The 17,717-nt window shown below is 37.8% G+C and overlaps 1 protein-coding gene across 4 annotated transcripts in view; it reads right to left on the reverse strand.

Annotated features, from left to right (window-relative positions):
- VCL (vinculin) overlaps positions 1–17,717 on the reverse strand; it is a 66,280-nt gene that overhangs the window by 27,228 nt on the left and 21,335 nt on the right. For all 4 annotated transcript variants that reach the window (XM_074874594.1, XM_074874596.1, XM_074874593.1 and 1 more), the window contains exons 2-6: positions 13,567–13,637; positions 7,138–7,288; positions 5,089–5,197; positions 2,564–2,686; positions 2,126–2,286 (exon numbers count right to left, since the gene is read on the reverse strand). In XM_074874594.1, coding sequence (XP_074730695.1) covers positions 2,126–2,286; positions 2,564–2,686; positions 5,089–5,197; positions 7,138–7,288; positions 13,567–13,637 — 615 coding nt within the window. The remainder of the gene's footprint in view (positions 1–2,125; positions 2,287–2,563; positions 2,687–5,088; positions 5,198–7,137; positions 7,289–13,566; positions 13,638–17,717) is intronic.

The following is a 17,717-nucleotide window of genomic DNA, read 5'->3' on the forward strand; positions in this document are numbered from 1 at the left end:
TGTTTTTCAATTCAAATTCTTTGTCATAACTGCTTGGTTAATGCCCAGTGCTACAGTTCCAAATTGTCAGCTTAATTCAAAAAGAAAATACAATTAAGAAGTTCTTAACACAGAACAGAATGATACTTTGATTATACTAGTCCACACAACATATTTATGCATTACGTGTAATGACCAATATTTTCCATTTGGAAATACTGCTACTACACCATTTTCTTAATAAAATCTTTTATTAATCTGCCTCAGTAGGAAGAGGAGTAAGAATTCCCTAAGGCTAAATTGCCAACTTGCTGCAACATTTTTTTTGCCAGAAGAATTACCAAATTTGTTGTGTAAAATAAAAAAATAAAATAAATACTTGTATTTTGCAATTAAATTAAAAAATAAAGCTGAATTGAAAAAATGCACATACAGAACTGAAGTTTTAGGTGCAGACCTAAAGAACACGAACCATTTGAACTCAAGGAAAGCTGCTGGCAAAATACTACAGAATGGACAAAATTCCTGATTTAATAAAGCTTTCTGGGCATGCAGAAAGCTTGTTCCTGCATGACTGGATCCTTTATTTGTAGCTACAGAGACTACTAACATAAATTAACACAAAAGCATTCAGCAAGAATGTGCTCTAAAATCTTGGGCTAACTCTAATCAGACTCAGAAAGACAGTCTTAATGCAGTTCAGCTTGCAATTATATTCCCTTAGTGACAGCCAATTCTACATATAGCTAGACAGAGCTATTAAGATCCTTTTAAAACCTCCGTGTGTATATACATAAGTATAGTGTCACAGCTGGCACACAAATAAGAAGTTGCACAGCACACAGTCTGCACACAGCACAAAATCCCGCATGCATGCTGTTTTGGTTTTAGTACAAGGTAGAGGTGTAGGGTGTGGAAGAAAGCTTACCTTCTAAAGGTGAAAAAAGGGTAATAAACAGGAGAACAAAAACAAAGATGCATAAAGTAGTCATAATAAGGAAGTGATAGTGACAAAATAACTCAAAAGGCAAACTAAGGGTCAAAGTGCCAAACAATATAGGCCAAAGTGATTTTAATGCCTAGATTACATCAGTGTTAGATTTTCTGCAAGATTTCATTTGTTAATAAGTCTGGCTTCAGGTCTCCGTATTTTCTTTAAATATATTTACAGTTACTTGTTGCTCATAGCACTAACCCTTAAAAAAATCAATTTACTTCAAAATACCCCCATAAATTGGCAGGAATTTCAGTTACAGAGCTACATTTATTCGTAAGACCACAACAACACTTTTACTATTCTGTCTGTCAGACCTGCTTTATGTCTGCTAGACATTTCAAGTATCTTCAGTGGGTATCACTTAAGAGCACCACTAAACTCCAGGTAAGTGGTTGCAGTCACTTACACAGCTTAACACTGAGTTGCAAGGAAACAATACTGCCCCTATGTCAGCTTCACAGACATCATACCCATCCAGAGGCTATTCAGTCTAACATATATTTCATTGAGACAAGGCAAACACTTCAAATTTACTCCCATGTCCAGACTAAATATGGGGCAGGGGGACAAGGGAGAGAAGTGTTCCAGGAGGGATCCCCAAAAATTGACTAAAATTTGCACAAGAAATATGACAGCAGCGTATCTTTTCTAGTAGCATCTAGGAGAAAAATCTCAGGTAATCTCACTTACGAATGCCTAGCTACAAGACCACTTTAATGTATAGAAAAATAACTTTTATACCTAACTTCCCTCTGTCAAATATGATTATGTAGGGTAGCTATATATATATAAAAAAAAAAAATCCTTCTCTGAGAGGAATACGCTATATTCCATGATTTCCTAATCATGCCAGAACTAAACTGTGAACAAATCTAAGTCTTCTGTTTGACCATCCAGGTGCAGGAAACCACTAAGCCACCTTCAAATGCCACACTTTTAACTTATTGAGAGAGAGCTAATTTTGAAAGATACATTAATATCTCTGAAGATGTTATTCAACATTGAAGAGATCACGTGATGTGATTACATAGTGTTACAAAACTGATGCACAAATACATATTTCAACAGTCTCAAAACACAAGTTTATAAGTGTATAACATAGTAGATAAAAATTAGATTTCTATATACAAATGTAGGTGTGAAACGTACCTTGCTAGCCCAGGCATCTTCATCCCAGGAAGTGAGTTGTAATACACGGATTATTTCATTTATCTCAGCACTCATTTTCTCTACTGTAAAATTGCGATTTTTCAAGGCCTCTTCTATTCCCTGGCTTTTAGAATTTTTCGTGGTTACAAAAATCTTCATAGCTATGAAAATACCACAGATTAGAAAAAGGTACATGCAAAATATGATCAATGCTTAAGGTAATCTCCTACTGCATTTATACGGAGGTAATACATTTTCTTTTGTATGGACCATTTTATCTCGAAGAGATTGTAGTTTTACTACAAGTAGCACAAGATATTTGCAATGAGTACAGAAGCAATGTCATGACTGGTTTTTTAATAAACATAAAACATTGGAAATCCCCTTCAAAATAAGACAACAATTCAGAGTGGTATTAAAAATTAAAGCCAAAAATACCTGAAATAAGTACTGGTAAGAGCTCCTTTACAGTATTCATGGAGTTTACCAGCATAACTCTGTGTTCCTGATGAGTTAATTCCTGTTGTCTCTCATCAATCATTTTGGCCATCTTTGTCATTCCTAAAGATTAAAAGTAATCAAACATAGTCATAAATAAAGAAACGTAATATTAAGTCTAATTTGCAACAGTTGAGCTTTCTAAACAAGAACAAAGTATTATGACAACTATACTGAAGTTTAAAACAATGTTTATATTAGCAGCTGTTACTTAAAACACATTCCAGATGCTTCAAAGAAGCCACTGATTGAAAACATAGCCACTAAGCAAAGCAGAATGGACTCTTCAAAATTCTTGATTTAAAACCCCAACAATAAAATAGGAAAATACCTGAAATGACTGCTTTAGGACATGAAGTCACTTCATGAACTCTGGAGGCTAATTCACGGGTTTTTCCTTTTCTGTTAAGACTTGATCAAAGCCTTAAGTGTGAGTGGCAGAAAAAGGAAACATCAGGGTTTTGTTTGTTTGCCTTGAGGTACTACCAGAGTTCAAGAATTGTATCTATTTATACTTCAGTTCTGCTAGAAATGTTTCACTGTTCTAGAAATGTGGAAAGAATTAAATTTATTCTAGAACAAATCTATTTTCAGTAGTTAAGACTTGTGAGGTTTAGCACATAGCACACGTGAAAACTTCAGACAGAGCTTCATAAAAAATTTAAGCTGATTTAAATTGATGCTGTTGTGGTCCTACTCTCTCTCCTACAGGAGATAAAACTGGAAGAAAGCTCTATACTCTCTGGCTGAATTACTTTTCTGCTGGTTAGCATCTTAGGCATCTTAATATAACAAAAAGTTTAAATGAGCTTTAATGACAATACTGAGAAGTAGTAAAATCCTCACACTGACAGCATAGAGGAGTAAATTGTGCAGAACCACTTTTTCTTTCAAATGACAAAAGCCTAAATAGGTGATCACGTTCTCCTCTCTACTTCCAACATAAAACCTATAAGCTTGTTGATTTTAAGTGTGCATACTCATATTCCTGTTATTTACATAGTGCTCACATTAACAGTTAAGTTTAGATGCCCGTTGATATAGCTGAAGGGAACAAGGACCACAGGCATAAAAAGTTTTGTGGGCCTAGGCTGCAAATGTTGAGCAGCATTTACCTTGGAGAAAGACAGTGCTTCTAGAGCATGCCAGAAGCACAAGATTAGCTATTTATTCAGAACACCATGAGTTTAGAGAAGATTATTTGCAATAAAGTACAAGCCTACATCTCATTCTAAGAAATTGTGACTGAGCCAAACAGAGTAAACTGAAGTTTGGGGAAACTTCCATTTTAAAGACATGGAAGACAATGACCACAGAGAAACTGACATTGTATATACCAAGTCAAAGAACAAGTTTCATGGAAAGAGAAGATTGCCCTTTCTGCTTCATCTTTTCCTGTTCAAAATGAGGCAAAATCTATTTAGTTGAAGGTAACTTCTCACAGGACATAAGAAAAAGTTCAGAGAACACTATATCTTCACATGAAACTTAAAAAGTTTTTCACATCCAGAAACAGGGTGAAGTATACATGTTAAAAAAACCAAGATAATCTACAAACATGCTCTGTGACATGACAGCTGCTAGTCATTTCATTTATGAGCTAGTTATTCTTACTCTACATATGTATTCTTATTTATATATAAAGTACTAACTAGGCTCCTGCTCTGTTTATATAAGCATTCCTTAGTTTAGTGTAACTTCAATTCCAACATCTTCCTATATTACCATCACAACATCGAGATCCTATAGAATGTTTTTGTTAAATACCTAAACAACTTTATGCTTGCTGAAACTAAAGCATTAGAAGTAGAAGATGACAGAGATTAATGGCAGGTTTCCACTATAGCAACCCAGTGTTTCACTTACCAATCACTTATTTCCACCAGTGAAAGTGTGAGTTAACACAGCAAAGTAACAAGTAGTGAAGTTCAAATAATGAACAAAAATAATTTCTGTAACAGCTGGGCTTTTGTATTATACTGCAAGACAGCTATTTCTGCAACCTCATTAAGATGCTAATATATGATATGTAGCTTATACTACTCCAGGAAATTCCTACTAGGCCTAACCATCTGTTAGTACAGACATTTTACCAGCTTAATGGACTTCATAGCTGTGAGTGCTTAAATATATAGCTTGTCCAGTTTTTTTGTATTACTCTTACTAGTGCATGCTTACTTCCCTCACATAACATAGTGTAGGAAAAGTACAGTACATATCATCTGTGTAGTATGTATCATTTACCAACATCTTGACTCTTCTGCATTCTTATGAGAGAATGTGAACCAGAAAAGAGTCATCATTTGCCCTCTAGTTTGAAACCGTTTCCAACGGACACTTTCAAAGCAACTGCTTTATCATTGTCCAAACACTCAAAACTTGGGTGAGGAAGGTGCTGGAGTGAAAAAGAGGTAGTGGAAAAGACTATACTTAGTATGTTTATGATAGGCTGTAGCAAATCAAACCTGGCCCTAGATTCTTTGTGTATGTCACCAAATCCTCCATAGTCTCTACTACTTCCGCCACAGTCAGATATTCCAATATTCCTTTGCAGACACGGATGATTTTACGGACCTAAAAAAGGAACATTCCATCATTTATTAGCTGAAGCTAAGTTACACTTGAATTAGAAATGCAAGCCTATTATATGAACAGAATAGGTATAGCATTTGCTAACATGATGTATGGCCAATCACAAAGGTTACTGATTATGTTACCTACAATGCCATTACTCACAAGTGCTGTATTGACAAAGACAATATTTAATCAGCATATCACTACTCAGAAATGCAAAATCCTACTTCCAGTGTTTTCATTTTGTTTGATAAATGAAGGATAGCATTGAGAAAACAGGTTATAAGGAAGTGCATTTAAGTATGCTGCATGCTTGAAGTTTTTAATTGCAATTTCATCAATAAAAAAATATTTAACTTAAATCACAAAGTACAACTACATAAAGCAGACTCCAAACTTTCCGTGGAACTATTATTCACCATACAGCTTTACATATGGATAAAGCATTATCCAGCATTCCAGTGGGAAAGGTTGATCCAACATGTTAAGCTTTCCAGAAAAATCTGTGAAGACTGTACTTTATTTACCCCTGGACATCTGCCTCAGCTTAACTTTTTCAGTTCATACTTGATTCTAAAACATTCTCTGTCGGTTAATCTTCTAACCTCCTGAACCACATTATTTCTGACAACATCACATACAATTCTCATTGAAGAATGAGCTAATTAACATTTAATTCCTAACAATCACATGCAGTGTTCAGTGCCTAGAACAGATCATAGTTTCCTCTAAACGTCGTTTCAGTTTTGTCCCAATGTTAGTTTATCTTGAAACATAGTAGGATAGAGACATGCCAACTTTTGTATTTGTGAGAAGTCAATCATTCCAGACTAATATTTTTCTTTTGGTTAACATGCAGTCATCAGACTAGTTCAATGAAGCATTAACTCCACAAAAGTCAACTAATTTCCTTAACACTGGAAGCAGGGAGATTAAAAGCTATTAACTTCCTTGCAATTCTGTCCTATAACACTTTGTAGTATCTATTAAAAACTACTTAAAATAATGAGTAATCAGAAGTGCCATGGAGAAATCCCATAGCATTCTCTTCATTTCAGAGAAACATGCTAATAGTACTGTGAGCTGAATAAATGAGAGTCAAGGATGCCATATTAGACTACTCAGAACAGCAGGAAGAGCAACACTATTTCATAGATTAACAAACTGTTGCAGACGTAAAATTTGGAATTAACATCAGCATTTCTAACAAAGTGAGCTTCATTTCCTCACAGTAGCATGATATTTGCTATTTAGAAATGAGAAAGACTCCACATTCCCAGAAAGAGGATCACAAGAGTAAGTAAGATTTCTAACAAAGAAATATTTTCAAATGTAAGACACTCAAAACCCCTTTTAAAGTTTTCTTGCAACTCTGGCTTTTTTGTCCATCCTTAGATGGACAAACAGCACCTCTGAACCACTTTTTGGCTTGTGGAGCAGCCAAAATGTAGCACTGTTAGATCTATCAGAACACATCTTCTAGCTGACCAGCTATAGTCCAAATGTGTATTACCTTCCATGCCCTAAGGACAATTAAATTGCCACTGCTAATGAGTCAGACAGACATGTTAGGAAGTGGCCTACAGCCTTTCAGTGAAGGGGTACGGAGAATACAAGGATCAGTAATAGGTATGGTGAAGGGAATACAGAAAAGTGTCAGAAAGATGTAAGACAGGGTTGATGGGATCTGGGCTTTTTGAGGAATAATCGCAGGCAATGCCTAAACATTATGTCATACAAAGATGCTCTTAACAAAACAGAGCAACATGCCTAAGCTCCTTCTGACAGACAGGAATGCAAAATATCTTCCAGTCAAGCTAAAACAATCAAAAACACATTCATCTGGTCAATAGTTTAGAATACCTAATTCAGTTAGGTGGGTATTTGAATTAATAATACTACTGTGCAGATACCTATGTCAGTCATGTTGGGATTCCTACCTCTGCTTCATCAAATGTCAGAAGTAAGTCTGATGTTCCAGAAAGGATGCCTCTTGATCCATCAATTAGATAGTCACGAGCTGGTACTGAATAAGGATCTGCTTGCAGCATCTGGGCTGCCCGAACAAGTTTGGTGCAGGCGTTCTCCACTCTGTGGAAGGTCATCAGACAAAACTTGCCGATTAGTTTCTGTCTGGATGACAACAGACTTGAGAAAATGCTGGATTTGTTTTTAACTTTACTACTTAAAGCACTGCAAGCAAACTGATCATTCGAAACCTTTATAGTTTAGAAAGTAGAGTATTTGTTGTATTTATTTTAAGAAGAAAGTAACCAGCAACTGTACGACACATTTTCAGACATCATGCAATCTTCCAATGTAGGCAATGTTTGAAGTAGTCAGTACAGTCAATACAATGTCATTAAGGAAAGGCCCCAACATGGCAAAACACCTTTCATTCTTAATGACAAGGGCAGGGGACAAAACAGGGACTCTACAGTCAAAGCAGTTGTTAACCTTTATCAGCCTTGTATTTGCACTGTCATCCAAGAAGCAATTGCTATTAATAAATATTAAATGATACACATTAAGACAAAAGAACATAGTATTAAGAAAACCAAGACACTGCGCCCTGCTCATTGAAGCTGTAGTCCAGCTCTTCAGGGTGTTAACACAACATAAACAGCATTTTAAATAGCCAGAAGATTCAGTGATATGGTATGAATTTCAAATGCTGCTTGCAATTCCAGACTTAAAAACAGAAATGAGATTTTTGCAAGATATTACAGTATGTAATTACAGTAACACAGAAGGTACTACAATAAGCAAATGAACTCTGAAATTAGGTTCCATCAAGCCATTTAACAAGCAACTTTAAAATATTAAGAACTGGAACACTGAAAAACTTTAGGGTTTGTTCTGTTGTAATTACTTCATGACAGCTTAGAGAAACACAAAATTCAGACTTCATCTCTGTGTTAGCTGTGCTACTCACAACTGTAGTTACTGACTACACTTACTGTGACTTTCCTCCATTCTCTCTCAGAAATATAAGTGTAGTCTAAAACATAGGCTCTATGCATGTGAACGCCATGTGCTCATTCAAGTTACAGGAGGTTCCAACAAACATTAAAACCTTTTATTACAGCAATACTATATCTTATCACTACTTTTTCATGCCTGTCATATAGCCTATTTTTTACTGATCACCTGAACATACTCTTTTATACTTTCAGTTAAGTACTATTGGAAAGTTACACAGTTATCCCATTTTCTCCCCTATGTTCCTTTTCAACACAAATGGCAGAACTTAATGGTTATATCGAAATTTAACTGTAAAAGAAATAAAGACACTCATTACAGGAAAACATACTCTTTTCAGAAAGTAAAGTTTTCACCTAATGGCTCCCTAGAGTAGACCGAATTGGGCCAGCTGACCCTATCATAACCTGCTCTTTAGTGAGACATCTGCTCAGGACATCAGATGGTGGTAACTCATAACTGAGTAAGAAATACAGGAGGACTTCAAGGCAGAAAGTGGGAATGGTCTGCTCATTACTATGCAGTGTACTTAGTTGTATTATCTAAGTCAACTGACTTCAATAAATTAGATTTCCACGCTTACTTCTCAAATTTATTCTTTTCAATTCTGCCAAGAAAGGGATTAACAAATCACCTATTCAGCCAGCTCAGAGCTATAGGCTCAGAAATACTTAATTTCCTACAGTTCAATTTCATGGTCATCTGTTTAATGCTAGTAATTATCTCAAGACTGGCTTCTTCATTTGTAAAGAAAGGAATTAACATAAATGTGTATTACCCCAGAAGTCACCATAATTAACAAAAATAAGGTTTCTAAAGATTCAGAGTTTTCTTTTACTGTTTTTAGAGTTGAACCTCCAAAAGGTAAAGTTGCATTTTACTTGTACAAAGTCTATTTTGTATAAACTTCCCAATGCATTTGGAAGACTTCAGGAGTGTGCACTATGTACAAAAAAGCAGAGTGGTGTTTAAGAATCAGACATCCTACATCCCCTGCTAGGAAACAAAATATTAGAATATGGGGAAAAAAGTAATTCAATTAATTTAAAAAAGCAAAACAAAGCAAAAAAAAACCCACTAAAAATATTCATTGAAATGAACCACTTGTTCTATCACAAGAATCAAACACATTCAAAAGTTTTGAATCAAGTTCATTGCCATGATGAATTGTCTAATCCCTGTATGATATCACAACCTAAGAAAACCCCAGCTTTATAAAAAAATTATATTTATTTTTGAGGCATGATTACAATAAAGCTATGTTAACACCAGCCAAATTCTTTTTGGAAAAAACACAGGTCATGATATTTTAAACCATACTACTTATGGTAGTCAATCAGCTTCGTTTCTGTTAGTGTGTTCCTTATGAAATGTGAGGAAAAAATTTAGCTTATGCTAAACTATCATTTTAGTTTTTACATTTTAGGATTGACCTCTGCTTTTCCCAGAGATGCTTGCCCAAAAATGCCAGACAATGTCTTTGATGCTTGAATAATGCTCGTTTCAATTCCTAATCACTTAAGTTGTAGTGAGCACACTCACTACAGTTTAGATTACTTGCAGTTCCAGAAATAGAAATGAAAAAGCAAATATTTTACATTAACATTAATTTATTAATACGGTTACCAGCAATGCAGCTCCAGCTTGGCAACCAAAATAATGTTAATATAGAATAACATTAATGCTTGATTTGTTAAATGAGTTTGTGTGTGTAAATTAAACGCAGACAAATTTTTATTCTCAGTATAAACAAATCAGGTGTTACCCTATTCATTGCCTAGAGATTATAGCTTTTTCCTTCTTTACAAGAGAAGTATAACAAGTAATATGAACACATTGCAAAATATCTGATGTAAATTACATGCATTACTCATACTCCCTAGTGACTAAGACAATTAAGATAAAGAACACAGCATTTTTTAACTCTAGGTCAATAGTTCCAATGTGGTTTATGTCAGTAGCAAGCAAAGGGATGCATGATAGCTTCTCAGCAGCCAACAAACTATTTTGCTGCACAACCACACTCCTACTGAAAAACATTACAGATTACCATCATATATATTCATTATGAACCCTCAGTGCCAGTCTCAGGCAAGCCAAAACCCAAGTCCTTGAAAAGAATAAGCAGATGTTCTCCCTCACCCTCCAAGAATGGTTCCCTCAAGCTGGTGGTGCTTTTGAATGGACAAAATATGGACAGGGAATACGATGCTAGCGCATCCGCACTGCTCCTTACCCCATCATCCATGTGCCAGTACAAGTTCTGCCAGAGCGCTCCCTTAAAGAGGAAAGCCAAATCCTAAACTAACACTTCAGAAACAAAAAAGGTTTGGGTTTTTTTTTTTCCTTTTCCTCTCAGGAAAAAGACAACCCTCATCTCTTTCACTTCCAGCATCCAAATCCTGCCCTTCAAGGCAGGAAAAGGTAAGACTCCCTTGGCAGCTCACCTGTGACTGTGACTTGTCCCTACAACACAAAGATATCAGTGACAATACGCTCCATAGTGTTAACAAGGAACTGTTAATATGTACTAGTTCATTTTGATATAAACTCCAGTCTAACAAAAAACAACAAATGCAATAGGCTATCATTCATAAAGGCCATTGAACATTCCAACTCACGTTACTGCATCTAGGACAGTAATACTGTGTAAAGTAGGTTTCATTACTGTGACAGCTTTGTTCCCCATTTTTCATTATATCACAATTCAAGCACTCATGAATTGCTACAGAAAGAGTTCTTGGATGCAGCATAAAGTGGTACTATTCATAAGTGCTTGTATCACATTGCTACAGTAATTTAACTATTTAAGTCTCCACAATCTCCCAAATGTTGATCAAAGGCTGATTACAGGATAGTAATTAACAAAATCTCTTATCCTTAATCCTTTACTTGTCCAGGTGAACAATCAGCTAATTAACTAAAAACTCTATACATCCTAGAAAATGAATACAATCAAAATTACATGTTTGTATACAACTCATCAAGAAGTAAGAAAAAAGTTTTAGTCTCATTTCAATACATAAACACTTCCCTCAAAAAAAAAAATCAAACCCCTCTACACCCAAACAAGATCACACACCAGGAACACAGCATAATAAACTCTGTAATGGATTGTATCAAAGGCCCATTTAGCTCAGCATCCTGTCTCTAAAAGTAGCTGCAAGTAGATGCCTAATGAAGGTTAAGAACAGGATAAGCATTTATCAAACTTCCTCTGGACACTCTCCCATCCTCTATTTTAAGTTCTTGGGATTTCCTGCAGTTTGTCTATTTGATAACCCACAATGGATTCCTCTAAGTACTCATCTATTAACCTCCAAACCTATATAAAGAATTTTAACAGTATATGACTTGTTGTATGAAGAGGCTCTCCCTATTGTTGGTTTATAAACTACTAGCTTAAAGCAATGCCCCCGCCAAGCTGTTGCACAGGAAGAGAAGAACAAGTTTCTATCTTCTCCATGCAACTCATACTCCCTTCGACCTTTGTCAAGGCCTCAATCCCCTCTATCACCTACCCCAGGCTGAAAAGATCCAGCCTACTTACCTTTGCTTTATAGAGAAGTAATGCCATACCTTTGTTGTAAGTCCTTCTATGAGCTTTTTCCAGTTCTACTACAGCCTTTATAAAACTTAGGGACCAAGGTGTGAGAGAAAAATATAAAATGACATTTTGGTCTCTCATTCTTTGCTGATAAACCTAACATTTGGTTTACTTTTTGACCACTACTGAGCACATGATGGATGTTCTCATACATCTATCACAGTTCCAAGACCTTGCTCACTATTGGTAATGGTAAGTTCAGAGTCAGTCATCCTATTTGACACTACACCTGCTGCTCTACCACAAGTATATAGTTTTAGAACATTCAAAATAACATCATCCACACTTAATATCAAGTCACTCAGTTTAATAAGGTCCAGCTGTAATTTCTCAGAGTCATCCATTAATTTCACTACCCTGTGTAAAACAGGTCATTAGCAAGTACTTTTGCCTCACAGCTCATCCTGGTTTCTAGCACATTTGTGAACATGGTGAAAGCACAATCCCAGCAGAGATCTCTACAGCCCTACTGATTACCTCCTACCATTGCCACCAGGGTTAATCATGTAATTTTTCCTTTCACTTTCAATTTTCTCTTTTCCATACAAGAACTTTTTTTATTACACTGTGGCTACTTAATTTTCTTAAAAGCTTTGCCAAAAAGTTCAGGAATCAGTGTATACTGTATCACTTGGATTACCCTTATCCCTGTTTGTGATATTTCTAAGAACACCAACAGATTTAGAAGGCAGAATTTCCCTCCACAGAAACACTATCAATTCACCCAAAGCAAAGCATATGTATTTGGGAACTGTCAATTCTATTCTCTAGTGTAGAATTTCTAGTCATTTGGTCCAAAGATATTTCAGACCTATAGACCTCCTTTCCCGAGATTCCCCTAGAAAGTTTCTCAGGCAGTAGCATCACCTTGATTGACATCCTGAATGGTCTCAAGTGAGAGACTGTACTTCACCAATAATTCAGTTGTTTCATTCTTGAACTCTTACGCTAATACCACCTGGTTCTAGGCATTTTTTTATTATTCATTTTGTCAACCTACAGTGCAACAAACTAAATCCTTTTTCACTGTCTAACATAAATTTTCTCTTTAGATGTCATCTCTGTTTCCTATTTTAGTATTTTCTTAGTTGCCTCAACGCTTTCTTGTTTTGACTATCTTCCTGTTTTCTGTTTGAGAATACAGTAAAATATTCAGTCATTCTATATACACTGGACAACACTAATAGAGAGGTCACTACATTCAGTACGTTGCAGGGCAAAGTCACGTCAGTGAAAGTTTGTCAGTTGGCAGTAAGAAGCTTGGCAATTCCACAACAAGAAGTGATGTATGATTTTTAAGATTTAAGGCAGCAGAAGAAAGTCAGTTGTCCTTGACACTGAGCCATGGAATTAAGGGTGTCAGTCCCTGCTCTTCAAATGTCTTAGATTTTCAGCAGCTGTATCATGCATCAGCTGCCTACACTAACAAATTCACACTCTTCCACCAACCAAATTAATAGAAAAGATTGAGAACACCACATTATCTCTAACACTGTTAGGCAAAACTACAACAGCACATAGATAAGTATCATTGTTACTCTGATTATTTTTTATTTTTAAAGGAAGAAATACCCTAGATATGTACCCGTATATACAGAATGTAACAGAAAAAGTCACTGCTGGCAGAAAGGTCGTTCCTAACAAAGGTCAGCCTCAAGACCCCAAAGAGCTAACCAAACATAAGCGTATTTTCTAATCTCTACAGCAGAACTAAGTAACAATGATCTAGCATTGGAACAGGTTTCTTGTTTCTACAATAGAAGATTTATAATAAAATTACTTGATAAACGCTGGTGGCATATCCCTTTTCAAGATCTGGTCTTCTGTTGTCTGCACGGTCTCTTTTCCAACCTGCAGGAGAAAGAAGTCATACTTAAGATTCAGAATTTCACTGTAAAGCCTAGATAAAAACAAATAGCAAAACAGCAACAAAAAAAATTATTTGTACTAATGACAATTTCTTTCACTAGGTTTGCTGGTGCTCTATTTTTGAGACCAATATACTGTGGTTAGCCTAATGCTTTAGAAATCATATGCTGTTTCCCGCCAACATCTCTACTAAATTAACCAGTGTGGGGGACAGACTTTTTCCTCTTCCCCCTCTCCCCAGAAACAATACTGTTTGCTGCACTTAGTTGTAAAAACTTAATCACCATGAACTCTGTAGGCTTCCCTCCCTCCTAATACACACAAGTCAGAAATCAAGTTCAAAGTTTAAAAACAAAAAAATTACCTCCATTTTGCTATTGAAATTAGTCTATTAGAAAAATGTAGTTAATTACTGAGAATACACCCCACATCCACATTCACACCATCCTTTAAGCAAAAATAATTACGCAGAAGCTAATAAAGAAAGACATAGAGTAAGATCTAGAGTTTTCTACACACTAGCTCTTATGTTATACAATAGAAGTCTTTATAATTGGTAGCTGGCTCTCTGAACTGTGAGATCACCAACTTGACAAAATATTTCCAGCTCCTTTGTTCACTGTATTTTCCAGCTGAATAAGCTATTCAGGAAGGCATCACAAAACAGAAGGTCTTTAACCCAGACACTAGTTTGTGTTAAGAACTGCCAGGCCTGCTCAAGCTAGACAAGATAGCCCTGAAAATCCCTCATCAGCTGGTGTTTAAAGACTTGCTGGTTTTTGACAGAAGTTGTAGTGTGCCAGTATGCACAGCACTTGCCAATTCTAATCCTGTACAGCCTTCCAAGAAGCACCATTTCTTTTTAAGTTTACACTGCTTGCCAAAAACTGTGTCTCCCTAGTCTGGTCCTTTTCAGAAGGGCTTTACAGAAGGAGATTGGCTCCAGTATTTTATTTGGTTCAAACAGAGTCAGCCTAGCCTACTTTTTTTTTTTTAATCTATTATTACTAGACTTACAAGTAGTCACACAGATATTTATAACTAATGAAGAGCAGAGAGGAGGTGAAAAGTCTTCAATTTTATGATAGATTTCTGTCTCATATGTTCATTGTAGGCTCACTAACAGTGCTGGGTCTGCGAGGTAGGGTTTTTGGTAGCAGGGAAGGGGGTTAGAGTGGTGGGTCCCTGTGAGAAGCTTCTCAAAAGCTCCCCCGGCCCCAAGTCAGACCCACCTCTGGCCAAGGCCAAGCCAATTAGCAATGGTGGCTGCACCTCTGCAATAAGATATTTAAGAAGGGGAACCTGAGAGGGGGTTAGTACTTGTGAGGAGGTGTTACGAGAAGGACACCTATGGGAACACTGATCAGTGGAAGGAAGAAGGTGGAAGAGGAGGACATGTGCCAGAGCAGAGACTATTCTGTGGTGAGACAGCAGGGCCACCCCCCTGCTGCCACCCATGGAAGTCACCAGAGGAGCAGAGACTCGCCCACAGCCTGTGGAGGATCCCTGAGAATCTGTGGGAAGAAGCAACCCCCACTGTTGTAGTTCAACACTGGGAGGACTGCAACACATGGAGATGACCCACATTGGAGTATCTTGAGAAGAATGCATCCTGAGAGGAGGATTCACAACAGAGAAAGTTGTGGATGGCTGTCACCCATGGGAGGGTTGCCACATGGAGTAGGCTAAAGAATGCAGACGAGTGCTTCCCTAGAGTCCTGGAGGAAGAAGAGGCAGACTGACTGCACCCTCCCTCCCCTACCCCTGTGCTGCTGCAGAGGTAGAAATATCAGGAACAAAACTGAGCCCAGGAAGAAGGGAGGGGTGAGGAAGAGGTGTTTTTAAGATATGGTAACACTTCTCCCTGTCCCATTCAATGTGTTAAGTGTCATTATCTTTAGTGTTTTGAATTAAAGTGATGTTGTTGTTCTTCCCCTAAGGAGCCTGTCTTTCACCTGTGAGAGGTTGCCTGTTAACAGGTGAGACAGCCGTTCCTGTCCTTATCTCCATTCCTGAGCCTTTCAATTCTTTTTTCTCCTTCCCAGCGGTGGTGGGGGCAGGGCGGGAAGGGGTGAGTGAATAGCTGTGTGGTGCTCACCTGCCCTTTGGGCTCAAACCACAACAAAGAGCCATGCATACTAGTGCAGAGCACGGCGGTGTTGCTTTGACACCTAAACTCCATGGCAATGCCTCAGGTACAACGCATCTCATACCCCATTTCTTGGGACAGGGTTACATGACCCACCATGACTCCTTTGTTCTAATTATTTCCATTGCACTCATGAAACACACCCTTTATATTTCTCACCTGTTTGTACGCACACATGCATGATAAAGATAGCCCAGAAGTAATTTGCAAAAGCTCTGGATTACACATCATTCAGACAGAAGGCTGTCACCAGGGGAAAATGCAGAGTAATACTTTATTTCCAAAGAACTATGCCTTCAAGATTTGCTTCTTGCAACTGTACCAATCTGCATGTAGTTCAGTATAGTAAGTATATTTCTGAGGATATACAGTTTTTAAAGAATGCATGAGAAGGTTTAGAGTGACCTTCAAATTCAAGCTACCCTCTTGTAACAATCATTATTGGTATATTGAACAGAAGCAACCAAGAAACAATGTCTGCTGAAGTTAAACCACATCAAGCATCAAGTGTAAGTTAATTCTAGTTTTATTAGACCATACAAAAAGCATTTCTCCATTCAGTCTGGAAAGCATAAGAGGATCTAGGTTCACTACTCAAAAAACATTATCAAGTAATTATAGATCTATACACACTTTATATATACACACACACATATACGGACATTCTTTGCTATGGTTAGCTAGGCTCTTTAGTCTTCAAATGAAAGTAACATATAGGACATGAGTCAATTCCCATTTTAATTTTTTATGGAGAGTTTTAATCTCAAAACTGTCCTAAACTCTGAAAACATTTCTCTTCCAAGTCCATCAAAGCAGAAATACTCATTCCTCCAAAATCCTCAGCACTATATAGCATGCAGACAGGACCCAAGATTTCAGGTAGATCCCATGAGGCCTTGTGTTGGGTTTGGTAGCAGAGGAGGGGGCTACAGCCGTGGCCCCTGTGAGAAGCTTCTCAAAAGCTCCCCTGGCTTCAAGTCAGACCCACCTCTGGCCAAGGCTGGGCCAAATAGTGACCATGGCCACACCTGTGATAATGTATTGAAGAAGGGGAACCTTGGAGGAAGCATTGGAGTTGTGAGGGAGACACCCATGCAAACACCAAGGTCAGTGGAGGCCAAGGGGGAGGCTCACCAGAGCAGAAACATCCCTGCAGGCCACGGTGAGGGGGCAGGCTGTGCGCCTGCAGCCCATGGAGGTCCACAGTGGAGCAGATGACCATCTGCAGCCCATGGAAGACTCCACACCAGAGCAGGTGGCTGCACCCAAAGGCAGCCAGGACTGAGGGAAGCCTGTGCTGGGACTGTTCATCGCTGGGAGGATTGCAAACCCTGGGAGGGACCCATACTGGAGCAGTTTTTGAAGATCTGCAGCCCATGGGAAGGCCTTGTGCCAAAGGAAGTTCATGAAGGACTGTCTCCCATGAGAGGGACCTCACACTGGAGCCAGGGAGGAGCCCCCCCCCCCCGAGGAAGTAGGGGCAGCAGAAACAACAGGTGATGAACTGACTGCAACCTCCCCCCAGTGGTGCAGGGGATGGGGGAGCTAGAGAAAGTGGGAGCAAAACTGAGCCTGGGAAGAAGAAAGGGGTAGGGGGGAAAGTGTTTTAGATGCGGTTACACTTCTCACTGTCCTACAGTTAAATTAAGTGGTGGTGGTGTTTAAGTTACATTGATGTTCTTTTTCTTCCCCTAACAAGTTTGTCTTTTGTCCATGACTATAATGGGTGAATCATCCCTCCCTGTCCTTATCTCAATTCCTGAACCTTTTGTTTTATTTTCTCCCTCTGGGCTCAAACCAGGACAGGCCTCAATTAAAGAAGTCCCATATCTTTCTAGAAGAAAGGACTTTTTACTGTATTTTAAGCACCAGTACAGCACACACTCACTGAATCTGTTTAAATATAAAAACTT

Source organism: Strix uralensis, chromosome 7 (assembly GCF_047716275.1).
Source record: "Strix uralensis isolate ZFMK-TIS-50842 chromosome 7, bStrUra1, whole genome shotgun sequence".
NCBI classification, from domain to species: domain Eukaryota; kingdom Metazoa; phylum Chordata; class Aves; order Strigiformes; family Strigidae; genus Strix; species Strix uralensis.